The following is a 16,176-nucleotide window of genomic DNA, read 5'->3' on the forward strand; positions in this document are numbered from 1 at the left end:
CCTCTCGTCTCCTGTGTCCTTCCTACCCTTGTTTCCTTCCTCCTCTTGTCTCCTGTTTCCTTCCTCCTCTTGTCTCCTGTCTCCTTCCTCCTATTGTCTTCTGTCTCCTTCCTCCTCTTGTCTCCTGTTTCCTTCCTCCTCCTGTCTCCTTCCTCGTCTTGTCTCCTGTCTCCTTTCTCATCTTGTCTCCCGTGTCCTTCCTCCTCTTGTCTTCTGTTTCCTTCCTCCTCTTGTCTTCTGTCTCCTTCCTCCTCTTGTCTCATGTTTCCTTCCTCCTCTTGTTTTCTGTCTCCTTCCTCCACTTGTCTCCTGTTTCCTTCCTCCTCTTGTCTCCTGTCTCTTTCCTCCTCTTGTCTCCTATTGTCCCGTTTCCTTCCTCCTCTTGTCTCCTGTCTCCTTCCTCATCATGTCTCCTGTTTCCTTCCTCGTCTTGTCTCCTGTCTCCTTCCTCCTCTTGACTCCTGTCTCCTTCTCCCTCTTGACTCCTGGCTCTTTCCTCCTCTTTTTGTTTCCTCTTGTTGGCCTCCTCTCTTACCTTCAGAAAAACTGCTTTCTGGACTTTCTATTAGTAAATTAATTTACAATGTCATCAAAGTCCAGATTCCTGACAAGGTGAGATTCAATTGCCATCAGTGACAGTGCACTGAGGCGCTGTTGAGTTTGTGTTGTTCTCAGTTCATTTTTTATTCTTGCCATTTGTGAAAATCATTCCCCTTCACAATTTGTAACTGGTAGCAGGCGCATTGCAAGCTTTTCAAAAGTGTAGGGGATGTTGTCTGTGCCTAAAATGTTATTCATCTTGTTAGTTTAATTTCAATAATAGCTGAGCAGGTGCTAACTTTAGATGCATCACACATGTCTCCATTTTAAACATGTTTAAACTGTTCAGAATACAAATCCAGGCTCTGTCTCATTAGACTGGTGCAACTAAAGTTTGTACTGAATGAAACTTTACGTTAAACCATGTTGAAAAAGGTAAGAAAGGGATCAGATTAAATCTTTTTTCCCCTCATTTACAGTCAGTACAGCGTAGTGCGCATGGCTCTGGGGTTAATTAAGTTTAATTGTTTCTCTTTGCAACAATCTTCACAAGAAGGCAAAACAGTTAAATGGCAGGTTAGAGATATTTCCATTTGACTGTTTATTTTGATGGATAAACTCAAGGATGTTGGTTGTTTTGAAAGAATTACCCTGACGCACACTGATACGCACACAGATGAGCTGACATTTTAATTGTTACGCACATCGCAGAGGTAACTAAATAAATCAAGAAAAGAATCCCATCAGAGCATCAGAGCTTTATACTGGACACTGTGCTCAGCGCAGCTCGCAGTACACACTGTGGACAGTGGGCTGAAGATCTGTAGAGGGGTTCGCAGCGCAGCGTAGAACCACAGCGATGCGGTAAGATTTCCTCCAACTGAAGCGGTCTGGAAACCTGGTCTCTCTGATGGATGTGTCCCCTGGAAAAATGTTTGCTGATTATGAAACTTTGGCTGAATAGCGCTTTTTCCTGTCTCCAATATGGAGACACATGACGCATCCAGTCTGAGGCAGAATAGCCTCTTCAGCTCAGAAAGCACCTATAGAGACATTTGATAACGCACAAAGTTTATGTGGAGCAGAAGCAGTCGGGCCACGGCAGGTGAAATGTCCCTAGCCTACATGAAGTGAAACTGTTGAATTGTAAAATTAACATGTTACTGGACACACTGGTCTGGTTGGCTAGACCAGTATTTGAATTGGAAAAGACACACACACACAAACGCACCAATTAAAATAATGGTGATAGCGTGGACTATAGAAGCCAGGTGATGGTTTATGTATTTACATGATGATCAGGCTGCTGTAAAATGTAATCTCGATCCACATCCACACATAGAATTATCCTCTATTATTTCTCTATTTTCTCTGCTCTTGTCTGGGCTGACGTAGCTGATGGTGCAGTACCCTTATGAACGGTGAGAGGTACATATAAGAAGTGCAGCTAGAGTTCGAAAAATCCGCAGGGCCACAAACACATTAGGGAAGATGGACTGTGGACTATTTTTAACCCGTTGTTGGGGTTATACGTCAACAAATAATTTGTAAGCTTTTACTTATTTTTTGGATTTGTCGATAAATTCGTAAATATGGAAATATTTACCGATTTATTAATTAATTAGAATATCCGGGGATATCCTCGGGGCGCCATCCCCTTCTAACAGGGGATAAATTGAATCCAAAACTATTATCAGTCTCATCTAAACATTCCGTGAATCCTAACAACCCGCAGTTGAACAATTCATATCACACAAACAAACTCAATCTGAGACAAAAATCTTAATCGGCTATACATTTATTAACTAATATCATCACTTCAGCTCCTTCTGAAGCGTTAATCAATAAATATCAACCAACTGATTTTATCAAGTGAATAACAAGTAATTAAACAATGAAATAATAATGTAAAACAATCTGACCCAATAAGTGTGTGTTTTAGCTTGAGTCCACCCAACCACTAAAAACAAGTATGTGTGTGTCCCCCTAAACAGGGAAAACCAGAATGTGTGTGTGTGTGTGTGTGTGTGTGTGTGTGTGTGTGTGTGTGTGTGTGTGTGTGTGTGTGTGTGTGTGTGCGCGCAAATATCAGTTATCAGTCATCAAAACATTTCTAATATCGTATAACAGTATCGGCCCAAAATTTCATATCGGTGCATCCCTACTTATACTTCTAAAATGAAAAGAATAATGATCACACTATGAAACAAATAAGTATTAAACCTTTCTTCAGGCACAAACAATACACTTATTCTGTGAATTCTAATAATTCGACCCAGTTAAACATATTTAATGTAAAGAGTACTGAACCTAACTCTGGTGGAAGAGAGAATCAACACACATTAGGCAGGCAACACTATTAAATTGGAATCACTTTCAAATCTAGTTCACATGAAAAGTTGTCACTTCCCATCAGTCAGAGGGTAAAAGATGGTCTAATATTGAAATCTTTAGCAGAAACACAGACCGAGGTGTCAAGAAGCAGCTGCTCCACAGCTCCTAAAGTTATCATCAGCAAATAATGGTAAGCATATCGGAAAAATTAAAGGTACAGTGACTCTCTGTTTTTATTGTGTCATAGTTGTTGTGTTTATTGTGATTCATCAACTCCACGACTACTCAAATTTGTCTTTGAATAGACGAAGAGTCACATTAAATTTTGGGTTCCTCATGTGGTTTCTTTAATGAACCACTTGAGGACTTCAGCTTTGTTCTCGTTCACCCATTTGATGTTGGCTGTGGTTTTTTCTATGGCTTGCTCCAGGGCCAAGGTGGCTGAGCCAAAGCCAACATGAAGATTGTCTTCTTTGAACCTCTTCAGCTGTTGAAAGAAAAAACATGTTACTTGTACTTATTTTTCTCTGAATAGCCTCTGAAAAGTCCTGAGTGTGGTTCTGTAGTACCTCCTGCAGCTCAAACTCTGTGGAAAATCTCATTGTGATTCCACTGATGAGATCAGTTAAGGAAAAAGATCCTTGTCCATACCTTACAAAAGAAAAATTAACAGAAGGACTTACTGCATGAGTACGTTTTTGAACCTGTATGATAAAAGTAAAAATTGTATCTCATGCAGTGATGTGAGAGTCATAAACGAATCCCGATTCTCAGCTCCAACTGACTCATTCACTGACTGATCCCTGTTGTTGTTAGCTAACTCATTTCATTTATAGAAATATATCCCGCTTACCATTTAAATTGTGGAAAAAACAAGAGCAAAAACAACATGTTTTCAGCATTTTAGCGTACATCTGGATTATTCTTTTTAATCAGAAGCCTTTCTGTGAGGGGCACCCTTACTGTTCGAAGATGTAACTCCATCTTGCTCTGACAAAGTTCCAAGCCAGTGGCATTCCTACAACGTTCTGGGCGATGTACTCGATGGTGGAGATGGAGTCCTGCTTGCGAATTTTAGTTGGGTCAAGGGTGTACTCCAGATACCTGTTTCAAAATAAAGACCCCCACCCCCACAAAAAGGCTGCAAAGTTTTCATCAAAGGAAATGTTTGTAAAACATCAGAAAACCAAAAGCAAATCTCAGGGAGTTTCCCAATGGAAACATTTAGCACAATGACACTTTTTTACACAGAAATTAAACCTTTTATGTTTAGGGTTACAGCCTAGAATCTGTAACATTAAACAACTGAATGTGTCCATGAGGTTCAGAACTGTGATACAGTCACTGTCATACAGGGACCTATCAGAGGGCCTGGTGCCCTCCAGAGGACCCTCTGAGGGACGCGGTCGAACGCCTTCTTCAAATCCACAAAACACGTAGATAAGTTGGGCAAACTCCCACGCACTCTCCAGGACACCCCTAAGGGTATAGAGCTGCTCCAGTGTCCAGTCCTAACTAACAAGCCTTGACCCTACAGCAGCTGACCCCTAAACCTGCCCCACTATTTTGTATAGAACCGTAAAGATTTAGGCACATCAGAGGGTTTTCCAGCAGGAACAATCTGTTTAAGGTCAGACATTCTTCAAAATGTTCTGCTAGACAGCAGAATTCATGGTTCCATCAGTTACAACAGATGGTTCAGGTCCTGAAACCAAAACATCACACTACCACCACCATGTCTGGCTGTCGTTTTAGTGTTAGTCTGACTCCAGATGGCACGCGATACAAACCTTCCACAAAGTTTTGTTTTGTTGTTGCAGAATATTTTCCCATCAATAGGATGAACATGTTGTTTTTGGTCTGCAGAGGTTTGGACTTGGAAGACTCTCATCAAGGCTAGTTTCAACCCCTACCCTTAATTATTTAACTTCACATCAGGGTGCTCGGATACAAGTGCCCAAGGGCCACATGAAAACTTTTCTATTGAGTACCACTGCTTTACATACTGACTTTAAGGAAGCAATGTCTGCTGTACTTTTCCAGGTTCTTTGCTCTTGATTTTCTTCAGAAGAGGCCCGATGTGTTGATTTTTCACGTGTTTTAGCCTATTATATGTCATCAGAGGTTCTGTTGAGGGGATTTCTGACTTCTACAGGCCTGCAGTGATCCAGTCTGGATGTGGCTGGCGGAATGGAATGTAGTTAATTCAAGATTTACCTCTTCACACCGAACCAGGAAGTTTAAAAACCCTTTTGTCCTATTAATAAGTTGCAGGTTATCTAGTAAAGTAAGAGTATCTTGTATTGAAAGGTATCATTTATGTTGACATCCTTTTCTGTCTCTTTGGGTTTTCCCCTCAGGCGTCTCCACAGCCAATCATCTGTCTCCATTTAGTCCTGTCTTCTGCATCCTCTGCCCTCACACTAACTAACTTCATCTCCTCTTTCACCACATCCATAAATCTGCTTTTGGTCTTCCTCTCCTGCCTGGTGGCTCCAACCTCAGGATCCTTCTACCTGATTGGTGTTTCTCTTCTGGCCATGTCCAAACCATCTCAGTCTGTCCTCTCTAACTTTATATTCAAAACATCTAACATGAGCTGTCCCTCTGATGGACTCATTCCTGATCCTATCCATCCTCTTCACTCCGAAAGAGAACCTTAACGTTTTGAGCTCCACCACATCCAGTTCTGCTTCCTGTCTTTTCCTCATGGACACTCTCTAAACCAGACAGTATGGCTGGTCTCACTATTGTCTTCTACACCTGAAACCCCTTCATCACACCTGACACTTTCTCCACCCATTCCAACCTGTTTCATGTGTTTCTGTTGACAAAGCCAAACAGAAGACATCACAAGAGGACAAAAACTTTCACACAGCTTCATAAACACCCTTCACTTTTCTGTTGTGAATGCAAGGCATTGGATTTTATACACACCTGTTCAAAAGCCATGGTGTTTTGGTGCAGGCCATAGCTGATCGGAGTCTGGAGGCTTCGGATGCCAGAGAGGCTGTTTGAAACATTCTCCAGGCAAAGTCCCACTCCTCCACCCCACCGAAGGCTATGGCATTACAGTAAACTGTGCTTTTCAGGTTGGGATGGATCCTGGTCAGCATTAAGAACATCAGTAAATGATTCATCACAGCAACTGCTTGACTAGTCAAACGTAGCTTCAGTTGGACAGGTTGTTGCTAATTAACTATAAGTAAATCTATTAAATGTGTTCTATTGTTGGAGGTGACATGGCCTCAAACGCAAGACTTGTGAGTAATTAGCACGTGTCTAAAACATAACCAGTCATTAACACAGTAGAAACAAAAGTGATGCTTTAGCCATGACTTTGTGTAACTGATCGAGTGAGCTTTCTTCTAAAGAGACACACACGCTGCAGTTTGTAAATACTGGAAGCAGTTGGGAGAATGATGTTAAAACACAGCAAACATTTTTTTTTCTGCACTCACTGGTTGTGATCTGGATTTTCCATCCACTGTTGGTACCAGGATTTTATCAGCTCCCTGCAGCCCTCCACACCAACATCACATGCTATTCTGAGAGCATTGATCTGATTATACCTAAAATAATAAAATGAATTAAAACACACACACACACACGAGACTGAAAATGTATCTTTTTTAGAAGGAATTGTTACTGGTCAGAGTGTCCTGCAGGAACTCTGGTCCAGTTAGCAGTGAGTGTCCTAAAGTGCTCAAATAGTGGCTTGATTTGTTTCTTCAAGTATGCCTGAAACAGATGCACAGAAATATGTTTATGTCCATGTATTTATGGTGCACATATCAAACTTTCTTTTCATAGAACTGACCTGCAATGCTCCATAAACCTCAGTGCGATCAAATACGAGAACATAGTTGTCTAAGTTTCTAAGGGCTGATTCCCAGGGGATGTAGTCTCTCTCTCTGGACAGGTATGTGGTTGTTCTCAGTGCTAGAGTTGTATTGATCAGTTTTGCTCTGCGTGAAATAAACCATCTCATGTTTTGCAAACAAATGCATGAAATGTTTTTCTTTTTGATTATTTTTTGTTACCTTGCCAGGCTGAATGCATCATCAATGATCTGTGCTCGGTTTATGACCGATAAAACCTGAAAAAGACACAAAAGTATATTTTGTTTTATTAAAGTCATTGTTCTACAACAATGTATCAGATGTTACGGGAGTATTTTGAGGTACACATACATGCATAGGACTCTTATTGTGAAGGATAGTTCTGTGACTCCAGCTATTGGGACTGATGCTGCAGCAGAAGTAAAGATTGCTTACTCTATAATTACTTATTAGACCTTTGTCTGACACCCAAAAGCCTATGCTGGGATGAACCACCTCCTACCCTGATGTTTGGCTCCTAAACATGTTTAAAGCCCCGCCATCTCAAGCAGTCAATTGTGACTTCACTGACTTCACTTATTCAACACTAGATGTTTATGGAGGGTAAACTTGAAAATGTATATGTAGTGTATAATACTACAAAAGCACACGCTGGTGAAGGTTCTCAATCATCCAGGTCACGATAATCACAAGTAGGATTGAATGAAGACAAATGGACTTCTTTGGTGACTTCATGATGTTTCTATCAGCTAAAAAAAATTGTCAATTGACAAATTCTGCATTGGATTAATTAATTGATCCCAATTTTCCTTTACTTTTGTTTTTATGTAATAAGTAAAAAAAAGTATCTCGGGGTCTTGTTCACGAGTGAGGGAAGGGTGGAAGGCGAGACCGACAGGCGGGTTGGTGCTGCGTCTCCAGTAATGCGGGTGTTCGTGAAGAGACAGCCCCTTGATATGCCACACCTGTGAGGTGGGATGGACTATTTTGGTAAAGGACAGTGCTCAGTAACACATGCAGACAGATTTCAGAACAATATTTGAGAGTCATGGGTGTTTTGTGCATGTAGAAAAAGTTTCAGATGTTTGAGTTCAGCTCATGAAAAATGGGAGCAAAACAGAAGTGTTGCATTTATATTTTTGTTCAATGAGCCAGTCAGAAAACAGTTGTGTTAGTTATGTGTTCTGATTGGCTCATCTTTTTAGGGCTCCGTTTTCTGATTGTCTCAGTCTTTTTGAGCTCTGTATTTTGATTGGCCCAGCAGTTTTGGGCTCTGTATTTTGATTGGCTCAGCTGTGTTAGTTCTGTGGTCTGATTGGCTCAGCTTCGTTGAGTTTTGTGTTCTGATTGGCTCTGCTGTTTCAGATCTGTATTATAACTGGCCCAGCTGTGTTATGCTCTGTATTCTGATTGGCCCGGCTGTGTCAGTTCTGCATTCTTATTGGCCCAGCTATGTTAGGTCTGTATTTTTATGGGCCATTTCTCAATATGCACACTTGTCTGTACTTGTATGTAATCACATCCTTGTGAAACGTCATCAACGATGGCCCAAGGACTGTTCCACTCCTAAGTAGGCATCATGGCAAGTTCGTTCAAAGTTCCCGGATGTGTTCTTGCTCCGCCCCATTGTATCAAGGATGCATTAATGCATCCTTTTGCGGACTTGGGACAGTTTCCCATAATGCCTTGAGTCGCAACTGTTGTACTCCGAACATCAGAGGAGAAATCAAATTACTGTAGAGTTTTATATAAAAAAAATACTAATAAAGAAATATAGTCATCTGTAATTTTTAAATATTTGTGTGTAACCTGTAAAATTTGCTGTGTGTTTTTGGGTTTTACTTTTCACGATCTCTCAAAATGCTAATTAGCTAACCGACTACCAAAATAGAAGCAGAGTAGCTTTGTTTTGATGAAAAAATTTTTTTTCATCCATTTACCAGCAGAAAATGCTGGTATTTTATAAGTTTTGATCAAAAGTGGAGCAAATATAATACAAATATATGTTTTCATTGTTATTTAAGTAACAAACCAAACTTATTTTTCTATCAGGTTGTTTAACCGTAGGTAGAAACAAGCAGCGCTTGTTGCCATGACACAACGGGATACGGTTCTGTTCCAAATGCCGTCCTCATCCTCCCGTACTCGGTAGAATGGAATTGCTGTTGTCCATGCCAAGAACATACTTGTCTAGTAGTACACAAGAATGTACTAGCATGCTTGAGTATTGAGAAACGGCCACTGGCTCAGCTGTGTCATTTCTGCATTCTGATTGGTCTAGCTGTGATAGCTCTGTGTTCTTATTGGCTGAGCAGTGTCTGTTCTGTGTTCTGATTCATAAAGTTACTTGCTCAGGATTCATATTCAAACTTAAGGTTTCGACTTGATCCAAAACTTGTATTTCTCTGAACGTGACTTGACTTAGGACTTGCATATTTTCAGACTTGCAGAAGAATGACTTGGTTGTACCTCTGCCCAATGAAAATTTGGTATAATTTAAACAATAAACCTTTTTAATTTCTGTTTTTGCAGATACCAGCAGAGAAACAACTATTCCATAGAGGATATTGGCCCTCAAGAACCAGACTCATAGTAATCTGCTGTAGATAGATCCACATCCATGTACATGACTGACCTGATGGTTGGTGTTGAGCTGAGAAAGGAGACGGCCCCAGTTGTCGAGATCATAGTTCACCCTAAAGAATCCAGATACATTCGTGTTTGCCAAAACCCATTCCTCTCCAGACACTCTCATCGAGCTATGGGTATCTGGAGGGATGTGTGATTTATTTATTTAAAATAACTTGAATTTGAATGAATCAGATCACATTTTCTCTTTGAGGAAGCAGTTCTGTGGGTGTCTGAGTAACCGTACCTGTCTTGTCAAGGAGCCAGTATTGTTGCTGATCCACACCATTTTTCATCCATTTAATTGGAATAAACCATGTATAGCTAAACAGAATAAAGGACAGTAATGTATTCAGTTAGTTTTTTTTCCTCAGAAGTGAATCTTTTCACTCATCATGAACATGCACAGAATCAAGTAACTGTTTATACTTAAACTGGGATGGTCTGCCCACTACAGAGTCTGGGTCCAGCAGGAAGTGCTTCTGGGTGACAGTTCCTGTTCGGGTGTCGACTGTGACCACTGGGAAGCCCATCTGAAGTGTCCACCGGTTCATGATCTCAGAGACAGAACGTGGAATGTCCAACCCTGGTGTGTTGTCTACTGCCTAACCCCAAAGCAAAAACAGAAGACACTTATTCTCATTCCCAGGTAAAAAAAATTGTGGGTTTTTAACTCAACTGACCTGTTGGAGATGGTCCCATAGGTCTGTGTACACTGTGTTTTTGAAGGCAAATGTGTTGAGGTAAGACTGAAGAGAAGAAATGATGCAGAACAAAACATTCAAACAGGAAGCAATGAATCACAATGACAGCAGAAACATTGACCCAAACATGTACTTGTTGTACCCACAGACTAATCACTTTAGCCAAAATGACCCTGGTAGTACTCACACTCAGGCCTCGGGCAAAAACAGGCTCAGTGAGAAACTCTGACAGCATCCTGAGCACTGCAGCTCCCTGAAAATCACAAATCCAGAAAATGAGAATATGAAAACACAAAGATCCCCTTTGGGTGTTTAGATTGGAAAGGCAGGTCCAGTGAGAGAAGAGTGCATCTGTTGGGTATTTTTTACATGTTCCTTTTTGAGTCATTTGCTCCTGTAAGCTCATTGTTATCTCTGGAATGTGGTGTCCTGGGAGATGAGGAGCCTGTACCTCTGTAACCCGAGAAGGCCCGCCTTCTCCATCCTGATGCTTGAATAAAAGGCTGTGTGGAGCTAAGGAAGGGGGGAGAGGCGATGATGGAACTCTGAGGAGTTGTGTCGTCGTTTTCTCACCCTGCTGCCCGGCAACGCAGCGTACAATGAAGTCCTCTTTATGTATATGTGTTTATTTCAGGTTCAAGGGTCATGGAAATTACGAATAATCAATCTAATTCCTCTGCGTGTGTCATCCTTTCAGGTAATACGGGATAAATGAAAAATTAACTATCATTTGGTGCCGAAAGCCGGGATGGCAGAGCCGTCGGTGGGAAGCTGTCTTCGGGGAGCCGTGCAGGTGCCACTTAACTCATCAAAGCCCGGGGAACTAAAATTGTTTCACCGGCCGGTTTTTTAGCCCCGCAGGCAGATTCCCATTTATGCTCTCGCCTTCCTGAACTAAGGATAAATTTACCACACAGGGGAGAGTAAGTACCTTATTATTTTGCACTTTTTTCTTTAACTGCTGGCAGTGTGGTTTTAAGCTGATTGTGGTGACTGACATTCACGCACGAAAAGACGTTTTCGTGTCCAGCTAGGGGTTGCACATGTGAACCGTAAGGGTTGCACGGAACGTGAACCGGGCTGTAGTCCTGGCCTTGGATTTAGGAGGTTGTAATTAGTCTGTGTCCGCGCACACAGGCGTCCCGCAGTGCTGTGGGTGGTAATTACAGGTGAATGTGCAGGAGCGCCTAAAACCGTTACTAAACCAGCGCTGCGTTAAAGCGGTCAACCACAGTTTGGCATAGGCACATACCCCTTTTGCAGCTGCCGACAGGAAGGATTTGACAGATTCTGTTTAACTCTGTCTGCATGGAAGTGCATTGAGATGTTCTCTCAGTGAGTCTCGGTCTGCGCATCCAACTCGTCTTGGGTTTATTGACCATATATGTGAAATGTATACTGGCTTGGATAGATGATGGCAACTTGCCTGCGGCACTGCAATGAGAAGTGATGTGTAGCCACGTTAAAGCAGATAAGCAAATATATACACGCAGCACAGAGTCCATGTGCTGGTGTCGAGTGGAGAGGCTTGTTGCTAAAAATCACACTGCCGCTGGGATTGTTTAAATATTTTATGGTGCGTCGAAGGTACACTAAAATTAATCACCGCTACATTTGGCCAAAGAATCCTAAGTTGGTCTAAATTCGGCCTTGCTGTGTGTTATTCGTAATTTGTTGTGCATCTGGTATCGGGGCTGCGTCCCATTTCTGATCGGGTTTGTTACTTCTGGTTAAGCAGATCTTTGTGGTCCTGTGAATTGTTGCTGGAATCTGAACATTGGTGTCGGTTGTCCCAGTGTGGACGTCGCATTCATTGTGGGTTTAAAATCTGTGCTGAAGTGCTAAAAAACCCGGCTGGGAACGTTGTTTCGGCTGCCGATTCATTGCGTCTCTGTGTGTGTGCTAAAACCTGCAGGTTCGGTGTTGTCCTATCCTGTCCTGTTCGTTCTGTTCTGTGCATGTATGATAAAGTATGAATGTAGAGGTACTGGAAAAAAGAAACAAGATTGTTTGACTAAAGTTCTGGGGCGGTGTGTTCAGGTAGAATATTGGTTGCCGTTTCACTGTGTGTGTTGGTTCGGCTGCTGTCTTGTTGCATTCAAGTGTGTGTGTGTCGATTGAGGTGGGTCGGCTGCCGTCTCGTTGTGGCCGTGTGCGTGTGAGCCCCAAGCTCTGAGTGTGTGAGAAAGTTCGGCTGACGAAAGGAAAAAGGCAAGCATGAGATTGTTTGGCTAAAGTTTGGAGGTTTTGAGCCTGTTTCTGGTAAGGGAGTGTGCGTGGAGGTGTGCGTGAATCGGGGACTTTGAGAGTGTTACATCGTGTGTGTGTGTGTCCCCGGCTAAAAGCTCTGAGTGTGTGGAAGACAGAAACGGATGAGTGAGTGCGTACCTAAATTAAATTGCACCCTTTCTAATACCCAAGTTAATCATCGTTTTAATTGGCTAAAGGAACTCAACCTGTTCTAAATTCGACCCGTTTTGTCGCTTTGTGAGTTGTATATCTGTGGTTTGTAGGCCGCATCCCATTTCAGTTGTGTGGTGTCTTGTTTAACCTCCGTGATTCTGTGGTGTTGTTTATTGTTCAAGTTGTGATTGGATACTGGCTTATTTCTGCATTGTGGTTATCGTGTTCTATGTCGCTTTGTGGTCTAAATCTGTGACGGGTTTTAAGTTAATCCGTCTGTGTGGCTCTGGTACGTGTGTGAAAAGGGGCGTGTATCTGGGACTTTGAGTGTGTGACATCCTGCAGGTTCTGTTCTGAGGGTGTGTGAGAAGTTTTGGACTGAGGTTCTGATGAAAGAAAAAACCGAGTGTGATTGTTTAGCTAAAGTTCTGAAGCTTTGAGCCGGCTCTGTCTGTCTGTCTGTCTGTGTGTAAAGAAATGGGGTGAGGTTCTGGGGGTGTGTGTATGAGACAAAAGGGAAGTGTTGATTTATTGCAGTGGGGGATGGTTTGGTAAGGCTGCAGGCCACCAACAAATCAGATAAGGAAGGAATATGAGAGGTTAGAAGGAAAGAGAATGGAAGAAGGAAAAATTAGAAGGAAAAATTAGACTCTTAATGTTACGCTGTCCTTTAGTCATGGAGAGCCTTTAAGCACTTCCAGGCTTTTCCAAGCTTTTGGTATTTGATTTTAATGTTCCTCATACGCTTTACTATTCCTTAGATGGATCCATCATTCTATTCTATGTGTTGAGATATAAATTAATTAACTCGTTCAGCTCCACCGGCTGAATGGATGCACTCTCAGATACGATGGAGGTGATTCACGCAATTGCCTCTCAAAGTAAACGAGATCCCTGTGATATTCTGGTCTACAGCCCTTTTTATTGTTTTATTAAAATAAACAAATACCCTTTTTTACAGATCATGCAGTAGTCCCCCTAATGCAGAACTGTCCCAGTCCTTTGCACATTTCTCTTTTTTGATGGATTTGACCCTGAGTTACAGAATTAGAAGGGAAAATTATGGTAAATTATGATTCTGTGTTAATAGGAATAGCTTCTGCTTGGTATAATATAGAACTTGGTGTCTTATTGCCCTTTTAAAATGACAGATTCTTTTCCCTTTTAACTGAAACAGCCTTTGTACAATTCTGACACAGCTCTGGTTTTACCAGACTAAAGATGCCTTTTGTTCATGGACTTAGTTTAAAAATGCAACTTTGACTCAAGACGGTCTCTGTTTCCACTTGGTAAGGCTGTTCCTTTATGGAATGATGCAAATTACTGGTGTAGGCTAGACTAATATATCATGGAACATGACAACCATAATTATAGCTCACTAATGGGTTACCTTACTCAAGTTTTTGTTATGACATTATGTTTGTTTTTATTATTTTATCTTTTGCTATCCCAACAATTACGCTCAGGGGGAAATCCAGTATTTTAACCTCACATGAATTGGATGGTTGTTGCGAAGACATGTCAAGAAGCCACAGCCCATGCAGACCCTTTTGAAATGTAAATATCAACTTAGCCCAGGCAGACTCTTTTGAATGTAAATACCAACTTGTCTTTTGTTTTGGTGACTGTTGTTTGAATTGTTAAGGGTTTAAATTGAAAAAACTGCAACAAGGGTGTTTATCAGTAGCTCGTTACCACCGGTCAGAAGAGGCAATGAAAGATTCAGTAGGTTGTTTGCCCTGAACAGCTGGCTCTATGCTGCATGCAACAGAGAGAAAGTTCACTTTAGTGATCATTTCAACTTCTGGTATCGCATACACTTTTTCTGAGCATACATTTTATTATAAACCTTTAGCATATTCTGCCTCTTTCTTATTCCTGCCCCAGCAAGGACACCAAAAGACATGAGAAGTCAAATCAGGAAATCTTTTCACAGCACATCTGCTATCACAAAGGAGAACATCTTGCTCAGCATGCCAAGGACAATGTTAAAGAAGATTCAAAACAATGAACACACCAAAGATCCACATCAGCCTGAAAACTCCCTAAATGTTTCCTTTCTGGCCATCACTAAGGAATTGGTCACTCCAGAAGCTAAAGTTATAACTGAGGATAACTTTTTTGAAACTCCTTCACAATCTTCAGATAGCTCGGCAGACTCCCTCTCTATTTCGTTCACTTCTAGTGTCATGTGTCCCCTGATCCATTTCATTGTTGCCCACCTCCATATCCCACACAATTCACTCCACACCCCTTGCCCCCTCCACGGCCCACCATAGTTAGCCAGGGTTAGCTTCAGGTTAGCTTGTAGCTAGTTAGACCGGGTGTCGTCAGTTGATCCCAGCCTAACAGCCCCACCCTCAGCTCCACCTCTCTTCCCTTTTTTGGAATTGTCTGGGCTTGACGGAACCTGTGACACGGTCAAAATGGCGGTGGTGGCCACCTCCCATTTTAGCACAAAAACTTTTTATTGGAGTCTATGGAAACCCATTGTCCAATATTTATATGTCGATGGGATAAACGAAGGAAGTGACGCCACCATCTGTGTCAGCCTGATGATGTTTGCAGCTGCAAACAAAACATTGCAGGTAATTAAACCTTTTCTGTGTTTTAAAAAGAACAGAAAGATGGAATTTGAACTCATTCGTGTTTTGCCTGACAAACGTAAAAGTGACTGCGTTCGTCCTGGCGTCCTTGAGCGGGTTTACGAACGCGTTCTTTCACCGTTCTAGCTCTAGATCTCCACAGAGCTTTTCCGGTGCTAAACCCTAGCTAAAACCTCCTTTTAACTATAGAGTTTATAAAAAGTAGAACCCAAAAATGCAGCCAAACATAGGCAGTAGCAGTTGGTGCAGCGTCTGCTCTTCTATGTCTATGCTGTGTGCAGGAGTCAAAGTTCATTCAGAAAAATTAAAAAGGGACTTAACTGAAAGATTATAAATTTTCTAATGTTTTGTACTTTTAATATTGCACTTTGAGTTTGCTACCTCAGCCTGCTTCCTAAGATCGTTTAATAATTTCCCATAAAAAATGTTTTCCTCATGTTATTGATACTATACTGTAGGATAAAAACTGCAGCTGGTTATGAGTGTGGACTGAACAGGTGCCAACTATTGGAAAATTATTTCATAAGTTATATATATTTATTTATTTATTTATTTATATGTCGCCGGCCGCATCAGTGAGGTGCGTCCCTGGAGGACAAAACAGGTGATGTGCCCCGCTCCACAGCAGCGAAAAGCATCAGGCACACATAAGACAGAAAACATAAAAGGAAATGAGCCGACATGAACGATCGCGTGTTAAATTAGTTTTTGAGGTGGCGACACCTAATTTGATAATGTTACTGTGGCCGTGCTCAGGACGTAGATGTCTGGAGCGTGTCAACAATCAGAGCTTTGCATGCGGGTGAGGAGAAGGTTAAATTGCAAGAGGGTAACGGTCAGAATTTGGTTACATGTCCGTTTTACGGCGGGTGTCAGTACCGACGCTCTGGCACAGCGCGTTGCCTCCCAATGCGCAGGAGCTTGTCACCTGCTGACAGCAGGCTGCTGTCTTTTCCAAGGACTGCATCTTGCCGGTCATTATCACGTGACAGCGACTAGTCGATGACAGGCATAAAAAGTCACTATAGAGCGGTGAAGTCGACTAGTGACTAGTTCATACAACCCCTACTGCTCCCCAGAGTGTTCTGCAGCATAAACAGCACGTTCTCTTTGAACTTG

General features: G+C 41.9%; 1 protein-coding gene across 2 annotated transcripts in view; it reads right to left on the reverse strand.

The window, feature by feature from the left end:
* Positions 1-2,320: 2,320 nt before the first annotated feature.
* Positions 2,321-16,176, reverse strand: part of LOC107374127 (aminopeptidase N) — a 61,075-nt gene continuing 47,219 nt past the window's right edge. For both annotated transcript variants that reach the window (XM_054732583.2, XM_070554724.1), the window contains 13 exons: positions 10,236-10,301; positions 10,028-10,093; positions 9,774-9,949; positions 9,592-9,668; positions 9,352-9,485; positions 6,918-6,973; positions 6,695-6,842; positions 6,524-6,615; positions 6,336-6,446; positions 5,812-5,979; positions 3,838-3,978; positions 3,444-3,525; positions 2,321-3,361 (listed from right to left, as the gene is read on the reverse strand). In XM_054732583.2, coding sequence (XP_054588558.2) covers positions 3,209-3,361; positions 3,444-3,525; positions 3,838-3,978; positions 5,812-5,979; positions 6,336-6,446; positions 6,524-6,615; positions 6,695-6,842; positions 6,918-6,973; positions 9,352-9,485; positions 9,592-9,668; positions 9,774-9,949; positions 10,028-10,093; positions 10,236-10,301 — 1,470 coding nt within the window. In that variant the 3' untranslated portion in view covers positions 2,321-3,208. The remainder of the gene's footprint in view (positions 3,362-3,443; positions 3,526-3,837; positions 3,979-5,811; positions 5,980-6,335; positions 6,447-6,523; positions 6,616-6,694; positions 6,843-6,917; positions 6,974-9,351; positions 9,486-9,591; positions 9,669-9,773; positions 9,950-10,027; positions 10,094-10,235; positions 10,302-16,176) is intronic.

Source organism: Nothobranchius furzeri, chromosome 9, assembly GCF_043380555.1.
Source record: "Nothobranchius furzeri strain GRZ-AD chromosome 9, NfurGRZ-RIMD1, whole genome shotgun sequence".
NCBI classification, from domain to species: Eukaryota; Metazoa; Chordata; class Actinopteri; order Cyprinodontiformes; family Nothobranchiidae; genus Nothobranchius; species Nothobranchius furzeri.